The sequence below is a fragment of the Pangasianodon hypophthalmus genome, chromosome 1 (genome assembly GCF_027358585.1).
Source record: "Pangasianodon hypophthalmus isolate fPanHyp1 chromosome 1, fPanHyp1.pri, whole genome shotgun sequence".
NCBI classification, from domain to species: Eukaryota; Metazoa; Chordata; class Actinopteri; order Siluriformes; family Pangasiidae; genus Pangasianodon; species Pangasianodon hypophthalmus.
Genome location: NC_069710.1, coordinates 3545351 through 3565827, shown reverse-complemented (window position 1 = coordinate 3565827; position 20477 = coordinate 3545351). Strand labels below are relative to the sequence as shown.

The 20477-nt window shown below is 38.1% G+C and overlaps 2 protein-coding genes and 1 non-coding gene across 4 annotated transcripts in view; 1 reads left to right on the top strand and 2 right to left on the bottom strand.

The window, feature by feature from the left end:
* The window catches only part of limd1a (LIM domains containing 1a), a 24434-nt gene extending 11299 nt beyond the window's left edge, over nucleotides 1–13135 (top strand). The window contains exons 3-8 of the mRNA XM_026913835.3: nucleotides 3258–3325; nucleotides 5221–5283; nucleotides 6039–6169; nucleotides 7316–7367; nucleotides 9975–10043; nucleotides 12330–13135. Of these exons, the coding sequence (XP_026769636.3) occupies nucleotides 3258–3325; nucleotides 5221–5283; nucleotides 6039–6169; nucleotides 7316–7367; nucleotides 9975–10043; nucleotides 12330–12446 (500 nt within the window). The 3' untranslated portion in view covers nucleotides 12447–13135. The remainder of the gene's footprint in view (nucleotides 1–3257; nucleotides 3326–5220; nucleotides 5284–6038; nucleotides 6170–7315; nucleotides 7368–9974; nucleotides 10044–12329) is intronic.
* A 1285-nt stretch (nucleotides 13136–14420) lies between these two features.
* trnar-acg (transfer RNA arginine (anticodon ACG)) lies at nucleotides 14421–14493 on the bottom strand. The gene has a single exon. It is a non-coding gene; the product is annotated as a tRNA-Arg (tRNA).
* A 532-nt stretch (nucleotides 14494–15025) lies between these two features.
* echdc1 (enoyl CoA hydratase domain containing 1) lies at nucleotides 15026–18407 on the bottom strand. Of its 2 annotated transcripts, none has more exons than XM_034313126.2 (6): nucleotides 18315–18407; nucleotides 17001–17239; nucleotides 16782–16924; nucleotides 16105–16157; nucleotides 15935–16015; nucleotides 15026–15850 (listed from the first exon to the last, which is right to left on the bottom strand). In XM_034313126.2, the coding sequence occupies exons 2-6, from the start codon at nucleotides 17227–17229 to the stop codon at nucleotides 15448–15450; spliced, it is 909 nt and encodes a 302-aa protein (XP_034169017.2). In that variant the 5' UTR covers nucleotides 17230–17239; nucleotides 18315–18407; the 3' UTR covers nucleotides 15026–15447. The 2 variants fall into 2 exon arrangements, with proteins under 2 accessions (XP_034169017.2, XP_034169038.2); XM_034313147.2 differs by having other exon boundaries at nucleotides 18290–18334.
* Between the last annotated feature and the right edge of the window lie 2070 nt (nucleotides 18408–20477).

Here is a 20477-nt window from a genome sequence, read left to right as displayed (position 1 = left end):
GTGTCAAACGTTTGTTTTGTGAAGTTTTATCTAATGTGGGCTGGTGATGGTAGATGGTTTATGTTAGTCTTGGCGTGTCCTACTTTATGAAATGTCTGGCGTCATGATACTCCTTTCAGCAGTTTTCTACAGCACTGTAAACTCACAATTAGTGCTACAGCGAAAACTGTGTCAGTGCCTCTTTTGTATCATGAAGATTAGAAATGGTATATTGGCAGCACAATGGCTCTTAAAAGAGGAAAGCAGAAAGAGAATCAATAGAAATTCTCTCACAAAGCCATAAATACCAGCGAACAGAGATGGCCTTCGGATAGATTATGGCCTCCCTTTTCTAAACATACCAGACACGAGGGACCGGCACAGGAAGTGTGCTAGATACTAGCCATGGGTTAGCAAGGCATGCTTTTAATGTCTATTTTTACCTCTAGCGCTGGATCATCCCCTCCACAGAGAAGCTTTGTAAAGAGGCTACAGGTCTGGGCACTGAGAGGGATTGTGTAAGTCAAGGGTTTCTGTTCTCCCACCTGTGGTGCCTTATCACATCTCAATTTTCCATTTCCTTTTTTTGATGTTCCTAAGCTTTATTGGATATTTTTATGGGTTTGACTGTTAGTCTTTGAGCTTGGCAGCTGTTTCACCAGCAGTTTGCTGGAGAGAACAGGGTGGCGATTGTTTGAACACTCTGAGGAGGGCTGTCTTGATCCTGGTTAAAGCTCAACCCTTCAGTGTGAGATGTATTTGTTATTCAGGCCTGAACACCAAGTAGCATGAGGCCTCCAGTTTCACTTTGAGCTCCTTCTCATATTTAGTAAATGATTATATTGATTTAGATGGTATTATGTATTGTGTTGGTCTGGTAGCACCTCAAATAGAAATCAATAAAAATTTTGTAACATTATAGACAGGTGACAAAAGGGATGGAGGGAAGAAAGCAGGAAAGTATCTTAGTATCTGTCTCTATCACTCTCTCTCTCTCTCTCTCTCTCTCTCTCTCTCTCTCTATATATATATATATATATATATATATATATATATATATATATATATATATATATATGCATAGACTAGGCATATGGATTAGCAGCCTTCTTTTTCCATCTGTATTAACATTTCCACAGAAGGTTTTTTTTTTTTTTTTGAGCTTTTGAGGGAAAATGAATTAGGGATGGGGTGGGGGGTGGATATGGGACGAGTTGTGTGGGATTTGTGTTTTGAGAAAGTAGCCCCAGTCTCCAGGGCTCATCATTGCAATGAAAAAATGTTGTGTGCTATGAATCAGTGCCTGAAGCTCTGATTTGTCAAGCTCAGTAATTTTTATAACAGATATTTTCCTTACAGTGTCAGACTATTATGATTATTTAAGCTATGGCAACCCCAAAGACAACATAATCAGAACATCATATAAGGTATTTATGCATAGGAATTAATTATTCATGTGCTCTGAATTCTGTATCAGTACAAACTGACTTTATCCTTTTATTTATTTTATATTAAAGCTCAGTCTTGACGGCTCTTCTCCTTTCTGGAAACTCTGGCACTTCTCTTCAGGATAAAGACAGAGTGAAAAGAATGTGAAAGGAGAGAACAGTCTGTTCAGATTTGAATTTCTTCTTTTGAGATGTTTGACTTAAAGAAACTCAGGGGAAGATTAGAGATTTGTAAGAAAGAGATAATTATGGGCTGAGAAAAACTGCACTTGATTGATACTGATGATTCATGACTGACGTGTTTAAGAACAAGGATGACGAAACATGTAGATAAGAAATCAAAGAGAACCAATTTATAGTAAAATTTATTAACTGGTTTTGTTATCATTTCAGCATCATTTTAAAGACTGCTGTGACACAGAGGTGTCAAACATTTTATTATAGTGACCAAATTACTGTTAAGGCAAGCAAATTAAAGGATTTTGGTAGAGGATGAAAAAGTTGTTATCTCTTGGCTGATAATATGATTCTTTAGAACAGTTATTAAATTTTTTTATACTTTCTAAGCATACTATCAACACAGTGAAGCCTGTATTCATGAAAATGCTCTAGTATTCTGTTTAGTAATTTGAAACCCAGTTTCATGGAGTTAAAGTGAGTTTATTGGTCAGATGGGAGTAGAAGAATGGTTAAAGAAGAGAGGATGAGCTCTGTAAGGTTAAACAAACCCCATGAGGCTGCTGAGTTTAACCGTCGTTTAACCGTCATCTCCCAGGAGACCATATGATTCAATCACCACACCCTGACTTTACTGACAAACTCAAGCTTCATATCCTTTTTTTTCTAATGTGTAATGCTGCATATTTTAAACTCTGAACCTAACGGTTAGACAGTTAAAACATTTCCTGGAGATTTTAGAGATCAGATTTGTCTGCTGTAGTGTGTTGTTTGATAGTCTTGTTACTGGGTTGAGAACAGTTTTGTACATTACATTTTGAACATCTGGTTGCAGTTGACTGTCACTCTACTGTATTTGTTGGCATTCTATAGGGTGTGAGTCAAAATCTAGACCCACAATAGACTGATTCACAACCGAAAAACTGCTGAGTATTTATACCACCAGTATGTACTGCCTGTATATTGGAGGCAAATGGATAAAGGCGTCTATTGATGATGTGTTGCAGGCCTGTAAGGGTTAACTACATTACCCTGTACCCCCTCCTTATAAAATGTGTGGAATGTTCCCCTTTCCTGTGGGACAGGGGGTTTGTGAGTGGGAGGTGTGTGTGTGTCTGTGTGTGTGTGTATATATACTCATGGTTATGGAAGAAGGAGAACCAAAAAAGAACCATTTCAGACAGGAAGTCCACCCAGCCAGCTCCCGCCTGTGGACTGATGGAAAAGAATGGCGGGTGCCTGAGCTCCACGTGGTCCTCACTTTCTGCCTTATACTGTCCCACACACTCCTGCTGTATCACTGCATCCACGTGAATATATTCATATCTCAAGTTTCATTTGAGTTTTCAGTGGAGAAACTACACAACATGAAATGATACAGAATTCAATCCAACACTCGATATATTAAATGTAACCCTAATGTAACAATAAATTACTAAATGGATTAAGCTTTTTTTTAAATTAAATTCATTAAAAATTGAAAATACATTTAAAAATAAATTACATATACAGTTAAGCTGTATATTGAGATTAACAATAAATTTTACCTGGCAAATCCCTTGTCAATCCCTTTTCTCAAGGACAGGTGCAGTTTTAATGCGAGACATGTATGTGATGTTATGTGTGACCTGTGATTCTGTGTGCTACCTGCAGGTCGGAAGCTCAGGGGGAAAGCTTTTTACTATGTCTCTGGGAAGGTGTTTTGTGAAGAGGATTTTCTGGTAAGCCATCTGCTTAAAACATTCAGCTAAACATTACACTTTAGCTGTGTAGAGATATACAGTAACATAGTAGTATGTTTTAATTAGCACTGTTAGCATTCAGATATTTAAAAAAAAAAAAAAAAAAAAAACTTTTGCTCTTAACTTACCAAGCACTTTTTTTTAGCATCATTAAATGTTTTGTTGGTTCTGGAAGAGGGAACTTTGAGTGCTGTTAGAAGTCGGGGGAAAATGAGTAAGTGATTTGAAAAAGTGCTGTGGTTGGCTGTTCTTCATGTGGCTTATTCAGACTAGAATAAACTCAGCTTGTTATGTTTATGTCTTCATACTAAATCTTAATTAAACGAGTGCTTGTGGGTGTTAAAGACATTATGAAAACAAAATTCCTTTCTGTATGTTTGTTCAAGGGTAGCTGTTCTTCTTTCTATGTTTAAATAGTGGGGTACATGCTTTGGTATTCTCTCCAGTATGATCTTGAAGTTTATAGTTTGCTTCTGATTAACCTGCAAGTTATTTTCTTATATTGGGGTCCAGTCACAATATTTAATTACAGTTATAAATCTACACTCCTGATGCTGTGTAACAGTGTTGTAATGTAACCATGACAGCAAACATAAATGGTCTAGACACAGTCTGCGTTTAAGATCTGCTACTGCCTTTGATGACGTGGTGCCAAATGGAAATAAGACAGATGAATGACATGGGTTTATGTAGAAAAAAATTATTTATAGGCTGCAGTATATGAAAATGTGTTAAGTATAACAGTCAAGAACATAACAACTTAATGCTCTCAACCGCAGCTATATAATAGTAGCCCTCAGTCTGTTGCCGGTGTACAGAGATGGATTGTGGATTAAATATAAACTATATGGCCAAAGGTTTGTGAACATCTGACCATCACATCTATATGTGAGCCTTCCCCAAACTGTTGCCACAATGTTGGAATCACACAGTTATTTAGGATGTCTTTGTAGCTGTAGCATTACAATTTCCCTTCACTGGAACTAAGAAGCCCAAACCTGTTCCAGCATGATAATGCCCCTGTGCACAAAGTGAGCTCCATGAAGACACGGTTTGCCAAGGTTGGAGTGGAAGAACTCAAGCCACCTGCACAGAGCCCTCACCTCAGCCCCACTGAACACCGTTGGGAAGAACTGGAATGCTGACTGTGCACCAGGTCTCCTCATCCAACATCAGACCTCAGTAATGCTCTTGTGGATGAATGAGCAAATCCCCGCAGCCATGCTTCAAAATCTATTGGAAAGCCTTCCTGAAAGAGTGGAGGTCATTATAACAGCAAAGGAGGACTAAATCTGGAATGGGATGTTCAAAAAGCACATACGAGTGTGATGGTCTGGCCATTTGGCCATATTTTGTATATCACATGTATGTAAATGTCTGCATGTGTTAGATTTGGCACTATCTGTGCTGACTTCAGATCTGTACATATTTTTCCTGGGACTTGGTACAGATCAAAACTAATGATCAGATCAGGGGTTTTTTTTGTTGTTGTTGTTGTTTTTTTTAAAGATATCTCTTCTAGGATTTTAGCGAATTCTCATTGCTTTCCTGTGGACGGATATAAATTATGATCTTAAATATGGCAGTTACGAGAAACAGGTCACGTGACTGGAACTGAGTAATGGAGATGTCCGGGAAGGGGGTTTAATTTTATTTAGTTTTATAAAATAATATGTTTGCCAAATTTTATATCGGTCATTCATGAGCAAGCAAAACATATCTAAAGCCTCTGTATTTGAAATACTGTTTAGTAGTCATGCTATAAGCAAGATGGCTGAAACAGTTAACATGTGGTGTTCTTTGTCAATGCCTCATCGGTTATTTTCTGATATTATATTTCTCTGAACCCTCCTCTCTCTTCTCTGAACACACAGTACTCTGGCTTTCAGCAATCAGCTGACAAATGCAGTGTATGTGGCCACCTGATAATGGACATGGTGAGTGCAGCACTGCTGGTTGGTGATTTTATTTATTTATTTATTTATTTATTTATTTATTTATTTTATGTATAAAAACTGCATATAAGGTCAAATGGGAGAGTGTTATCTGCTGTTCTGGTAGGTATTAAAAACAGTACTATAGCAGTCAATTTGCATGCATGTTGCTTCCAGTTACTGTGTTTTTATTATAGTTCTTATCATGTTTACAGTTTATGATGTTTGGGCTATCACCATGCTGCAGCTGAAGCACACTTTTGGCCTAAAACAGATGATAGGATAACATCATATTAGTAATTTATCCCAATCACAACTACATTTACATTACATTCATGCTTGGATGCACACATTTCCCAAAGAGATATCTTGAGAAATAATAAAGGTAATGGTTATTTCTATGTCGGCTTCAGAGATGCAGCATAGCGCACGTAAAAACACACAGAAAATTGTGACAGAGTTATGTTGAGGATAAAATGTTAACGTGTCTAGAGATGTTGACTCAATCATGCTGTTGGAAATATGGGGAAAAGTTCCCTTCTGACATTTGGAATACACTGTCGTGTTCAGTAAAGCCTAATATTTACATACAGTGTTATAATGTGTATAAACAGCGTTCAGTTATGGATAATAATGAGGTTGAACTCAGTGAACTGTATACTAATTCAGCTGTAGACACTGATATAGCTACTTTGTGGATTCTTGAGTCTTTCTTAGTGTGTATGTTTATAGATGAGTAACACAGAGCTCGTCCACAGATCCTGCAGGCCCTGGGCAAGTCCTACCATCCAGGCTGCTTCCGCTGTGTCATCTGTAACGAGAGCCTGGATGGAGTGCCTTTTACTGTGGACACAGAGAACAAGATCTACTGTGTTAAAGACTATCACAGGTGTGTGTGTGTGTGTGTGTGTGTGTGCGCAGATGGCTATAGTTCAAAGATGCATGAAGTACAAGAAGGCACTGTATATTTCAGCTGTGACTATAATGACATTTTGTGCTTAACAGCCACAGTGTTCAGTTGCTCTGACTAGCTTCTTTGCTATCCACATTAAAACAGCAGCTCAAGAATTCTCTCTTATGACTACAAGTTCCTATCAGCAGAAGGTGTTTGAACAACTCTTTTCTGTCGGGTACCAGTCCAAACACTCATTTATTCGAGCGTGGATATGTAGTGTACAGAGTGAGGGTTGAGGGTTGAGTTAGGGTCTATTCAACTGTCTCACATTCTGACCTGTATTTAATCTGGTGTGTCTATCACCTGAAGAGTTGATTAAATGTGATTCTAGTGTTTGTGAGTGCGAAGGAGTGAGTTTTGTGGAGAAACAAAAAAAAAAAAAAAACTGGCCTGTCATTCATCACACCTGTTTCATGAAATGACAAAATACAACATCAAACACAAGCCACCATCCACTAGTCCTATGTTTACATGTCATATGCATATGATATGCTCCAATTTACCCTCATAAACATTTCATTTTCATGAAATACTCCCTCGTATATGCAGGTGTTGTGACAGTGAGCTAATAAAAGAAGAGTGTTTCGTAGGCTATCTAAGACCCGAGGAAGATCAGAGGAAAGAAAAGCTGTGTAAGATCTGAGGAAAGAAGTAGACTGTCAGTCATTATGTCTAAAAGGCAGTTTCCATGAATGCATTTCCATAGAAATGACTGGAATGGTGTGAATTAAATGTCCCTTTGTCACGTTAAAACTGCAGACAATCAGATTGTAGCCACGTGCAGGGGAAAAAAAACTAGAAATGGAACAAACCTGGATTTGTTCTCAACTTTTTTTTATATGAAAATTCATAAGGCAGCAGAGACAGGAACACATGTGCAGCTTGGCCCAACACCTTTCTTTCCTCCCTCTCTCCATCTTATTTTCCGTCTCTGTCCTCGGGCCTGGAGCATCATGTCCTTTCTTCCCTCTGAATAGTTTCCTAAAAGAATTTTGATGAATAATAAAGAGGCTGAGTCACTTTAAAAAGTTATTTCGTTCATCTCTCTTTGTTCCTGAAATACTTTTCTTTACTTTTTAGGGTTCTTGCTCCTAAATGTGCAGCATGCAGTCAGCCAATCCTGCCCCCTGAGGTAAGCCCCCTGACTTCACACCACTGAACACAGTCAATATTTTCCTTTTTTGCAGAGCTACAGTGGACTGGTTACCCTTAGCTGTAAACACAAAATTTTCCACAGCACACTGTGGAATCTGTGGTTCCCAGGTGGGCTCTCACTGCTCTGAGATGGTGTAAATGTTTGTCTTCAGAGAAAATGGACTTTGGTGTGTTTAATCATTGATCTGTGTTGCACTGCCCTTCCTCCACAACTCGCATATTACTGCTGCTTTAGAAAGATGGAATTTCACGTCCTGCACGTGTGCTTTATAGCACCAGAGCATCAGAATGGTTTACGTGCCCATGTGATTTTATACCATACTGATTAAAGCTAGTGCCAGACTGGGGCAGCTTAAGATCTTTTCATGTCTATGGATGTTCCAGAGTCAAACTGACTGAAAAGGTGAGAAATGCTGTTGGGTCTTAGGCTAGGTTTATGCTCGTATGCAAGATATCTGCTGCATAAGTACTGAGTTCATTCCATGTGTCCGTTAGGAATGACATGGTGCACTAACAGTGTGAACAGTGGGGACAGTATAGTGCACTTGGTGTAATGTCCACAACAGAAACTAGATCTTTGTGCCAAATTGCAAAGAATTTTTGGGTATTAACACTGAACACTTTTGGATTTCACTATTAGGGTCAGTGTTTGAATTTAAAAAATACTTAAGTAGCCTTCAAACCTGACAAGTCTGTTTTGTGTACCAATCTTTTGGATCTAGTAAATACATAGACTAGTAAATACATTCAGATTAGTCAAAGGTAATAGTTTTCAGTTTCATGACAACAATATTGACAACAGTAAGAGTGCTTATTCGTATGTTTAACATAGTCATGCCACTGCACAGCGACAGATATGTGTCCCACAGTAGCTGGCGTGAAATAGCAAAACATTTTACAGGTCGACATGGAAACCAGTCAGACAGTGATGTTTAGGCTCTGACACACCATCTAGTGGATGTTCCATTTAATACTCCAGATGTTCAAAAAGTACGCAGGTGTATATGTAAGCAGTGCGTCTGCATGCACACGTATAGTCAGATATAAACCTATGTCAAGTATAAACCTGACCTTAACAGGTGTTCTCTTAACCTTTCCAAAGTCATACTCCAGAATGTCAAAAGCTAAAGAGATGTGGCCACTTCGCTTTTTGATGCATACTTCCACAAAGACCATAGTGTAACTGTGTTTACAGCACTGGTCACAACATTAATCCTACACATTTTGCTATTCACCAGTCACAACTAGACTCGATTATCTCAAACCATGATAAAAAACATGACCAATAGAAGAACCTATTTGTCTCTGTAGCAGATTTTAATGTACTGTGGTGTGTCTGGCAGTTTTTGTTGGCGTTAATGTTTATTAATGCTGCTTGAAAGCTTGAAATTATTGACAGGAACAATCATTTTGTATCCTAGTTGAATCTAATGAACATATTTAAAGTGAACCAATGTCCAAAATATGATTTGCATTATTACATTATTTACATTATTGTTTTGTTGGTTAAGTTATGGCAGCCCTGCTGTCACAGGGGAAGTTGGCTTGGACCTGTTTGATCAAAATATTTTGGTTAAAGACACAGGGTTTGCCCAAAAAAAACATTGGTTCTGAGGTTCTGAATGGTGATTTCTAATGCTGGAAAATTGAACATTAAATTAACCAGAGTAACGCTGTACTTTGTACAATGTACACTGCAGTTCTTTCCTTAGAACTAATACTGCAGCTTTCTGCTTATGTGCAGTAAAACACCTGTAACTAATGATCTGAGTGTTAACTAAAAGTGCATGACTAAAGACTCGAGACGTGACTAAAGACTTGCAAAAAAAAGCGAATGAACATCTGTGCTATTCATACTTAACACACTGGAATGCTGGCAAGGTACCAGCCAAAAGCAATATAACTACGTGCTATAATATTTATCAGTTCAAATCAAATGTACCGTTAATACAGTTTCCCAAAATATCCAATGAATAGCTTGAATTTGGATTGAGATTAGTTTGTGTTGGTACACATCAAGTGTAAGGTCTTTTAGTTATGTTCTTCACACTTAGAGACACGATGCCATTTCCGTCTGCCCCCCCCCCCCCCCCACCCCCCCCCTACCGGTCTCCACTTAGGACATATTTAGTGACAGCCTCTGAGGAATGTTGCCCAGGGGTAAGAACTGAGGTTAGGGGGCAGTTTATCTGCATTGAGCCAACCTGAATGGAATTTTACACTGACCTCCCCAGTGCTGAGTGCCATTTGTCTGGGCAAATAAGAAACTGTTTACCTGTGCATATGTAAAGACAGATGCAGGATTATAAATGAAAGTGATCTCTATAGAAAAATCTCTGACAAGTGAACAAAAAGAGGTGGAGAGGTGGAGATTTCTTTTAAATCATGGTTATAAGAAGGTACATACTCCGTAAGTAATTATGTTTTCCACACAAGCTATGACCCATTATCAGGAAACATTATGTATGTGATATGAATCTATGTGTACATGTCATGTTAATTAGCTGATTTTGTTAAAGCCGGATAACTGTTTGTCCAAACTGAGTTTCATCACATCCATTTCACCACCTGGCTGTACTTTCAGGGCTCTGATGAAACTATTCGAGTGGTATCGATGGATAAAGACTATCATGTAGAATGCTACCACTGTGAGGTGAGTTAAACTTCACTGAAAATCTTAGCACACTGCATTACCTCTGGGAAAATAGCTCCAGTACATCACCTGTTCATTAACATCTACATATTTGTAACTTTATTAATTTATTTACTGAGATCTTTTAGGTCAGAATAATAAATATTTATGTATAATCATTGTACTACATCGAGTGATTAGCTCATTATGGCACTGAGGCAGGCGGTGCATTTGAAAAGCATTTGATCTGTCGCATTCAGCCATGATCGGCTCAGCTGAAGCGCTCTCCAGCTGTGCTAAATTCTGATAGACGGCTAATGAGCAATGAAGCTCTCGCAATCAAAGTGAGCTTGCAGTGAAGTGTACTCATCAAGTCCCTTCACTGCAGTGGCACGATTAAACATGTTCCAAGAGTCCTCAGTTATTCATTAATCAGTTTTTTTTTCCTGTCGATTTGTGGATTTAACACAAAGTGGCCCTCTTTTAGGAATCTCTAATTATGCTTCTGCAGCTGCCAGAAACAGTATAGTGATAACTCAAAACCAGCAAAAACCAGCCAGCTGAGGATTTGTTCTAGGTTCTACTAATTAAAGTGGCTTATTTAACTAGAATCATTATTCACCTTTCTTTCCTTTGTAAATTCATACCTACTAAGGCAATAAGGAACACATTATTTCTGGGTAAAATGTGTGGTGGTGGTCTGGGAAAACGTCAGATGTCACTATGGCTAAATTCTGGAAAGCAGCCAAAAATCAGGTTTTTACCAAACTTGAGTATTGTAAATGTATTTTACCAAAACGATTTGGATTTTTAACTCACTAAATTAACCAGTGATTATTATTTTAATATTTGATTATTATTTGAAAAAACAGTGATCAGTGGAGTGAGAACAATGAGGCTCATGTTTAAAAGCCATGAAGGACTTTATCTCAGGTGATGACACAGAGATTGACGTGAATGATGCTGATAATCAAAATGATAACTCATTTCCCATTGTAAACTTACTACGGGATTACTGTTTATCCAAAAGTAGATTTAAGCAATATTGCACAACAACAGTTATACAACAGTTATACAACAGTTCTATAAACAAGAAGTTAATAGCAAGTAAGTGACATTTCAGACTCAATATGGCCAAATGTTCTGTTTCTTTTTGCTCTGCTATTTATAGCCTGTCAGCTAGCTGGCTAGCTAGCTCATATTGATTTGTACATTCCCGTTAAAGTTGCTTATGGTAAAATTGGCATCCCTTCTTCCTTTTCCTCTTCACCTGACGAGCTTTAATATTTTAGGTCACAAGTTACATTCCTGAAAAGTATCAATCGCCATGTCCACTGATGATGCTGCTAACTCTACTGTAGTAAGCGTTTCGAACTAGGAAGTGGAATTTTTTGTGGTGAACACAGAGGAGTGGAGTGATTCACACAGTGATTCACACAGTGAAGCGTCCTAGTGCGGTTATACTAAATATAGGCACTCTTGGACCGCTGCTTGTCCAATTAAATTAGCGGACCAGCACTGTTGTTACGAACAGTTTTGCAATGATGGCTTAGGCCTACAATTGCTATGATAGCTTGAGGACTGCAGAACTTTACGAACAGTTTTGCACTCAAGTCTCCATCAGTGAACAGTTGATAACTTCAACAAAATAGATTTCATGTTAAAACTATAATGAATTTCTTGGTTACACAGTTACACTTTTTTGACCATGTAGTACACAGTTATAGAAGGGAAATATTTATAGTTGCACTATCCGGTGTCACCCAGTTGAGGATGGGTTCCCTTTTGAGTCTGGTTCCTCTCAGGGTTTCTTCCTCATATCGTCTCAGGGAGTTTTTCCTCGCCACCGTCGCCTCTGGCTCGCCCATTAGGGATAAATTTCTAAATTTATATCCTGAATTTATATATTTCTGTAAAGCTAATTTGTGGCAATGTCCATTGTTAAAAGCACTACACAAATAAAATTGAATCGAATTGAATTGTTGTATAATAGGTTATAAATGTAGATGCAGGTGGAGAGTCTTTCAGTGTCTTTCAGTGGAATTAGAATGAAATCTTTAAAGGCGATTTTCTCTCTTTTCACTTTTGGAGGTAACCGAATTTTAAAGTGCTACAACTTTACTTCTGGTTGAGATACATGCAAAAGAGATGAACATATTTAAGTTCATTAGTTTTTAGAACTATATAGACTAGAAATGTTCAGATTTGACCATGTGAAGGTTTTTCCCAGGCCACCACACATTTAGGAAAATAACTACAGGATTATGTTTAATGTTGTAAATAAAACAGCTGCATCTTTCTCTGCAGGACTGTAAGATGGAGCTGAATGATGAAGAAGGGCATCGCTGTTACCCATTAGATAGCCACCTGCTGTGCCACACATGCCACCTTAAACACATCGAGTCAAGCTGCCTGTCTGTCTAATGAAAGGAGAATCAGTTCTGGATATCTGCTGCCCCCTGTGGCTGTCAGGAGACAGAGTGACACCAAACTCTCAGGCTTTACTTCCGATCAGTTGCAGTTGTAGGGTTAAAGAATAAACCTCACATTACTTCCAGGTCACAGCTCTCTGTGTGTATGTATTGTCATAACCTAATTATTTTATTTTACTATTTTTAAGAGCTGTCCCTAAATTGTCAGATCCTTCTCAGTATGAGTATTTTTATTTTCATTCTAATTCAGCCCCTGTGTTGTGTCTTTGACCAGAGTGATGCAGGCTGGTTAATCATGATGACCAAGATAAAAACTAAATTGGCTTAGAACATCAAATTTTAGCACTCTGTGTCATAGGTTCAGTTCACCATAGCAATTAGCTTAAAGGTTGCATTTACTACTTTCAAAATACCAACTCAGATTGCAACTAAATTGTTTAAATTGTTTTAAAAAAAACTTTCTTTAATTAGATCATCTGGAGAAAAATAACTTATGGTATGCAAGTATGACCAAGTGACCATGGATTATTGTGTATTGATTTATTCAACTACATGTGTGTTATTTATCTTTACAATCTTGTTACACAAAATTAGACAGTAATGTCATGTATGTTTGTGTTTAAGAGAATGCCAAAATACGTGTTTTATCTCTTATTCAAATACATAATTTCAGAAAATGTGGCTCTTCCATGACAATGTGAATTTTGTTATGCCATTTAATAATACTTAAAATATCCTACATTTCCTTATTATTAGTTTATTCTAGTGAATCAAAGTACAAAGCATATAGCAGTTTTATATAAATGTGTGCATACTGGAGTTCACTGAGCGCTGTTCAGGGTAATTTTCTGTAGAGAATTCGGCGTGTAGTACAGCATGTGCTCGCTATGTGGCTTTATTGGGTTTCATCTCTGCACTCTGGACTGAATTCAGACATTTAACCTTCATGTTCACATTATGCTGTCTTCATGTAAGAAATGAAAAGACAGTGTCAGGTTTTGTTTAAAGAGAAGTGGAGCTATGTATTTTGGTAAGTTAATAATACATCACTGAGTTCACAAAATAAGTAGATTCTTTTATAAACCCGCTTGCTTGATCTGCTCATAGTTGTAATACCAGTGCAGGTGTAAAAGTTGTAAAAAGTGATTTTCATTAATCAAAGCAAGTGAAATTAATCAGAAACGATTGTTAAGTATTAAAGCAACTCATAACGTATAATTATGTTAACTTATAATTTGATATCTTGGCCCACAGCAAAATGGAAAATTATAATGCTCTTCAATAAAGGAGTCGGACACCACAGTATAACTTCTAAGGTTTCCATAGCTATATATACTATATGGCCAAAAGTCTGTGGACACCTGACCATCACACCTATACGTGATTCTTCCCCAAACTGTTGCCACAACATTGTCCTTCTATACTGTACCATTACAATTTACCTTCACTGGAACTAAGGGGTGCAAACATGTTCCTGCATGGTAATGCCCCTGTGCACAAAGCGAGCTCCATGAAGACATGGTTTGGCAAAGTGGGAGTGTTCTGCACAGAGCCCTGACCTCAACCCCACTGAACACCTTTGGGATGAACTGGAACACGGACTGTGCGTCGGGCCTCCTCACCTAACACCTCACTAACGCTCTTTTGGCTGAATGAGCACAAATCTAGTTGAAAGCCTTCCCAGAAGAGTGGAGGTTATTATAGCAACAAATGGGGCTAAATCTGGCATGGGATGTTCAACAAGCACATATACAGTAGGTGTGATGGTCATATATTGCCATATAATGTGTATATATATATATAGCCCATTAGACTGTTTTACGTTGCAGTCACACACTTTAAATTTTTTAAAGTTTTATTATATCTTACTTAATAGGCAAACACTGGGGGAAAACTGTCTATTTACAGACATAAGTAACAATGTTAACTGGTAAAATTATATGTTTAAAAAAAAAAAAAAAGTGATCGAGCCAGCCAGGAGTCGAACCTAGAATCTTCTGATCCGTAGTCAGACGCGTTATCCATTGCGCCACTGGCCCGCGTGATAATACCGCTCACTCCCAATGCATATGAACCTCGAACCAATAAATGCGCTCTCACTATCATACGTACACAACAATAATGTTTGTTACCATGAGAGGGATTTGTAAAGAAACGCGCAATAACTTGCATTTGTATAAGCCAGGAAATCACCGCAGTGGTACGGCATGATAAAGGTTTCTCCTTGCACTTCTCTTTTAAAACGTTTCTAGTCAAAAAGTCTTTAGCCTATATATTTCAATATTAATTAACCACAGATTTCCTGTTATACAGACATTACAGACATTTGGATTTAATATTTTTGTGCACACATGGCTTAACTTCCGGAAATGGCCTTTCTACCTTCATTTATCCTGTAGTGGCGCTGTCTGGCCTGTAGAGGGCACTCGGTCATCATTTTCACAACACTGACCCAAACTTTATTTACATCATTCTAACACAGTAAGAGGTTTATTCTAACCAATCCTTACAACCTCAAGAATGCAGCAAGAAAGAAAAAGAGATGTACTGAATTGATAAAACCACCACACATTTGCACAGAAGGAGTCAAGGTTTTTTTTTTCCTGATGAATTATGAAACACAGTTTCTTACACAGCTTTATTTTTTAAAACATTTGAGAGGTGTAATGTTATACCCACTGTAAACACTATTATAACAATAAACTGATATATACTCATGCTGTTTTAGGAAATGTCAAATTACCTAAACAGTTTTGTCAACGAGTGAAATCATAACTCCATTTATTGGAATAATCCTAGCTGAAATCAGATACCATGGCAGACAGTACGTTCATGTCCAAGCCAGTTTCAGACCTGCTGATGTATATCCTTTACATATAACTGTGAACAGTCTGTATCTCTATTATTATTGTGTCACTGGTTGTTCCTTTCTTTCCCCAAGATGCAGACTTTAGTGTTGAAGTTCAAGATGTCGATTTTTTAACCACATTCTCTCATTTGTGTTTTGTTTTACGTGCCAGAGCCTCGAGATTGGCTGGTCCTCCCCATACTGTCCCGAACACTTGTCTTTCAGTTGTGAGGGCTTCATCCAGAGAGAGCTCTCTGCCAGATAACACCACCTTTTTCACAGCCCTGATTACAGGAGCTGAGCCCTTTGTAAACTGGCTCAGCCATCGCTCTGTGTCCACAAGAGTGTTTCCTTCACCAACAGTCAACACGTCATCAACTAGTCCAATCTGCTTTCCAAAGTCTGGATCAACTTTCTTCGAACCAGCGAGCAGTTTCAGGGCATTTTGGCTGCCAACGATTCGGACCAGCCTTGCAGCTCCACCCCATCCAGGCACCAAGCCCATGTGTTTATGGACAAACTGGATCATGGCATCAGATGTCATCAGCCTGATGGCAGAAGCATAGGTTTGTAAACAATCATCTCTATGGTAAGGTACTGCATCTGATACTGGCACATTGAAATCATTTTACCTGAAGTCACAGGCAGTTGTGAGTTCTGCACCTCCACCCAGCGCTTTTCCTTCAACCAGAGCCACAGAGATGAGGGGCAACCTACACTAAGAGATACACGTAAGCTTAGATATATTACATGTAAGCTTAAATATATTACAATTTTAGTAATAGAAAAGTCTCAAGCCAACCTGAGGAGTCGTGTAAGTGTCTTCTGCATGAACATACACATCTTCATGCCATCCTGCAAGAAAAGAAAGCAAGAAAAAGGCAAGATAAAAACTTCCATACATGAAAATAATGCTGTAAGGTAGCGGTGCCAACATTATCAAGAAAATTCTAGCAGATAGAATGAAAAAACAGGAGATTAACACAAAAACCCTAGCATATGTCAGTGGACAAGAAGGTTACAGCATAAAAGATAAACAGCACATTCTACCCTGCAATTCTGCCAAGCAAAGAGACCACAGCCCCGCCCTTTTGCTTTCTAATGATTCACAAAACCAAGGTTTTGTTCTGATCACTGCTTTAGCTGGAAAAAAAAACATAGTTTTCAGGTGTCTCCTATATCACAATGTGTCAAAAATTATAAGGGAATCTGAAATAGTTACAGCATTAATCATTATTTGATTAAAATGATGATCCAAATAAACACTATTTTAAAACTGCCTACTTTTTAAAGAACAGGCATGCAAGACACAGCATTTCAGTGTTTTTATAAACTCCTAAAGGCTAAATCAACCCTCGTAACGAGTCATATTTATCAAATAATCTATTTTTCAAGTCAAATAATTTAATACCACTGAACGACTGAACAATCCACCATGATATACTGAAACCATGATATCAGATATGGAATAGTGAGGACCTGTGGGTTTGATGTTGCTCTGACTGCATTCAGATCGGATCCAGAGCAGAATGTTCCAGCAGCCCCTCGCACAATCAGACCTTTTCCTTCTGTCCAAGTCTCTAGCTCGCACACCCGTTCTTCCAATTCAGTCATCATGCTGCCTGGAAAACAGACAGCATGTCTCAACATTAAATAATCTCACACAGTAGGAAACTGAAGTCGTGCCACATTATTCACCTGAGAAGGCGTTCATTCGTGCTGGATTATTGACAGTCATCACTGCAATGCCCGACTCTTGTTTCTGAAGGTCTATGGATCCTCCTGGAAACAACTGAAGCTTCTTTCGAATCTCCTCCTCCTGAGAGTCATGGACTTTACAGCAAAATGTCTGCTTCTGCTTAAAAAACCATCCCAAAGCATGTCGAGTGTTCCGGAGTAAAGGACGACCAACACTGCACAAAGCCATTTTACTTTCTCTGCACAAGAGATGGATGGAAAACGAAGTCAATACACAATTTAACTGAAGAGTTTATACATATACATACACACAAACACACACAAACACAACAATGGCATAATAAAATAAGTGTCCAACCGACTAATGTTGCATAGCTTATACTCAGGCTACAACGTCTGCCTGCTAGTGTAAAAGAAGCAAGAGGATGCGCTTTCTGAACTGATGTGCAAAATGATTTCTAGGTGAGTAGCGCTCTCTCCTTGTTCTAATCGGCTGGACGACGGTGGTCCACATCGTTTGTTTATTCTTCTTGCTTCCAGAGCCTGAGCTGTCACAGAGACCATAGTTTTCACTGTGCAGATATTTCACTGACAGCCAGATATTACAGAAAGTCTTCTGACTTTAAATTCACAGACATCAGCTTTAATTAACGGGAAATGAATTACAGGCACTAATAACAGGCACTTTGTGGGCAGGGATCGTTCCTAAGGACTGTCATAAAGAACACACAGAGCAGGGTTTCTCCACCCAAAGATCCGGCACATTTTCAAGCTTTCCCTGATCCCATCATCATGAAATGCTTAATAATGAGCCGATAAGCTAGGACAGTGTGTTGGGAATAAAAAAACCCTAAAAGTGTGCAGGTCAGTGAGTGAACAGGGCTGCGGCTGAGAAACTCTCATCTACACAACTTTTGCTTTGCCTGAGAAAATAAACTGCTGTACATCCTTTACAATGCAAGTGAAACCCCAGGACAAAACCTGGGAATTTTTCTTTAATTTTTTTTTTTTTTTAATTTATTTGTTTGTTTTAAATCTTTACATTTTTTATCTTTATACTGTAAGACCCTGATGTGAAGAGAAAGTGCTCAATTTACAGTCCATCAGCTTTTAAAAGCAGGTCCAAGGTCCAAGGTCGAGTTGTGTCAGGTTACACTTAATGATAAAAACAAAAAACACACTTAGTAACCTGCCTGCTCACTGCGTTATAACTAAGTTCTAAAATGACAATTAAACTGTCAATATTAGAAAAATTATTTTAACAACTGCTCGCTAAAAGGGTTACATACAATACATTGCTGTTGGTTCACAAACCTGCAGCGGTATTCCAGTTAAAGTGTCACTTCTAAAACAGTCCGCCGGGAACTTGAGTGTCGAATTGTAGTTCCTATCTTAAAGTCAGAATTAAATTACGCAGGCGGTCACTGTATTTTTATTATTATTATTTTTTAAAATTATTTTTATTATTTTTTACAGTAACTTCTGCTTTCATATTATATCATTTGTAATTGAGTATTATTTTTTTTTATTTGTGGCATCAAATATTATCCCGGCTTAGTGAACAAAGAGCATTACCATCACACACTGCTGTGCTGTTGGGGAAAATGGATTCTCCAGTTTTAGCTATGTTGTAACAGGAGATACTTTTAAATAAACAGTTTTCTAGAAGATTCTTTCAGTCTGCACAGAAGAACCTCACCAAAAGCAGGTCGTTCCTGGTTGCATTTTCTGGTCTGACTTTCTGGGGTTAGCACTCTGACCTCCTGCTCCAGGACACACAGACAAACAGGTCACTGTAGCTGGCAGTTCAGTGACTATCTAATGCTGACTCTATTCTGCAAGATTCTGCATAGGAAATAACTACAGTGTGTCTATTGATTCACAAAACCAAGTGCTGACCAAGTTCTTCCAAGTTTGTTCTGACCACTGCTTTAGCTTTAAACAAACAAAAAAACATAGTTTTCAGGTGTCTCCCATATCACTGCAGCAAAGAATCAAAAATCATAAGGGAATCTGAAATAGTTGCAGCATTAATCATTATTTGATTAAAAATGATGATGCTCCAAATAAACACTATTTTAAAACTGCCTACTTTTTAAAGAACAGGCATGCATAGCATTTCAGTGTTTTTATAAACTCCTAAAGGCTAAATCAACCTTCATAACAAGTCTGATTTAAAAAATAACCTATTTTTCAAGCCAAATAATTTAATACCACTGAATGACAACAATCTGCCATGATATATTGAAAACCATGATATCAGATATGGAACAGTGAGGTCCTGTGGGTTTGACGTTGCTCTGACTGCATTCAGATCGGATCCAGAGCAGAATGTTCCAGCAGCCCCTCGCACAATCAGACCTTTTCCTTCTGTCCAAGTCTCTAGCTCTCAAACTATATAACTATAGTTCTGGATCACGAGTGAGAGGAAATGGGCAGGAATTTGTGAGGAGAACTTTTATTCCAGCCTGTTACCTAAAGCTCACTTACAGAAGGCCACAGAAGTGAAGATGTTTTGGTGAATTTCTAGTTGAAAAATAAGAGTATGGACTTGAAATAACCATATTTGTGAAACATCTTCACAATGTAAAGGGTACATCAGCAAAGGCTTGTTTATTCTGGCTATTTATTGGAGCCCTAGAGATTTTTATTTCAGAACATTCCACCATCAGCACACATTAGGACCAAGTTACTATTATTTATAGGCCCGCGTGTTTTTGAGTTATTGAGGTTTGCATGAAACCTGTTCAAATCAAGTGACCAGTCAAACCAGCTAATAATTATAAGACATTAATAATAGATATAATAACTTTGATCATGTTGAATTGTGATTTCTGTCAATGTAAAATGTTGCATTAAAAACAAAATGCTTCACAGACTCCACTTTAAGATCACCTGTTATAGAGGATCCATATTTATCCACTATGCCATGTGTTATGTACCATAAATCGACAAACCTATGTGCAGGATTTTACTGCATTACCAATATATTCATGATCCTCTCTTGTCTGTCAGTATTTATTCTGAGTTGGCATGACATCCTCCATTCCTCTAGACATGTCAAGTGGAACAGAGGAAATTGTGTATGTCTCCACTACAGGAAAGGGACAAAGTATTTATATCTCCATTGGGATAGGATTTCGGGCACCAAAACAGTGTCACACCTGCTATTTTTGTCAGAGGAGACCACATTACTGCCCAGGGTTAGGTGTCTCCTTGCTTGTGCTTGGAACTGATGCACTCTTGGCCATTAATCTCCAGACAAACTGACGATATACTAAAGTTGTCTCCTGGATACTGAAGGTCCCAGTTTGGAGTAATAGGTGTCAACATTGGTCTATCAGCCATCACTCTCGTACTATAATTTCAAAGAACCAGGATTTTCAGAAATTAAATATTTCAAATATCTCATCTATCCAGTGAGAGCTGCCTTCTGCAGGCTCCATATGCATAAATGTAGAATATACAACCACCAAG

What these genes read in the sequence shown, in the direction of transcription:
- echdc1 (XM_034313126.2), bottom strand. Translation starts at nt 17,229, where the DNA reads ATGGCTTTGTGCAGTGTTGGTCGTCCTTTACTCCGGAACACTCGACAT. An exon ending in ACGAATGAACGCCTTCTCAG is followed by an intron (nt 16,925 to 17,000) that starts GTGAATAATGTG and finishes TCTGTTTTCCAG; the next exon opens with GCAGCATGATGACTGAATTG. An exon ending in ACAACTGCCTGTGACTTCAG is followed by an intron (nt 15,851 to 15,934) that starts GTAAAATGATTT and finishes TTCTGCCATCAG; the next exon opens with GCTGATGACATCTGATGCCA.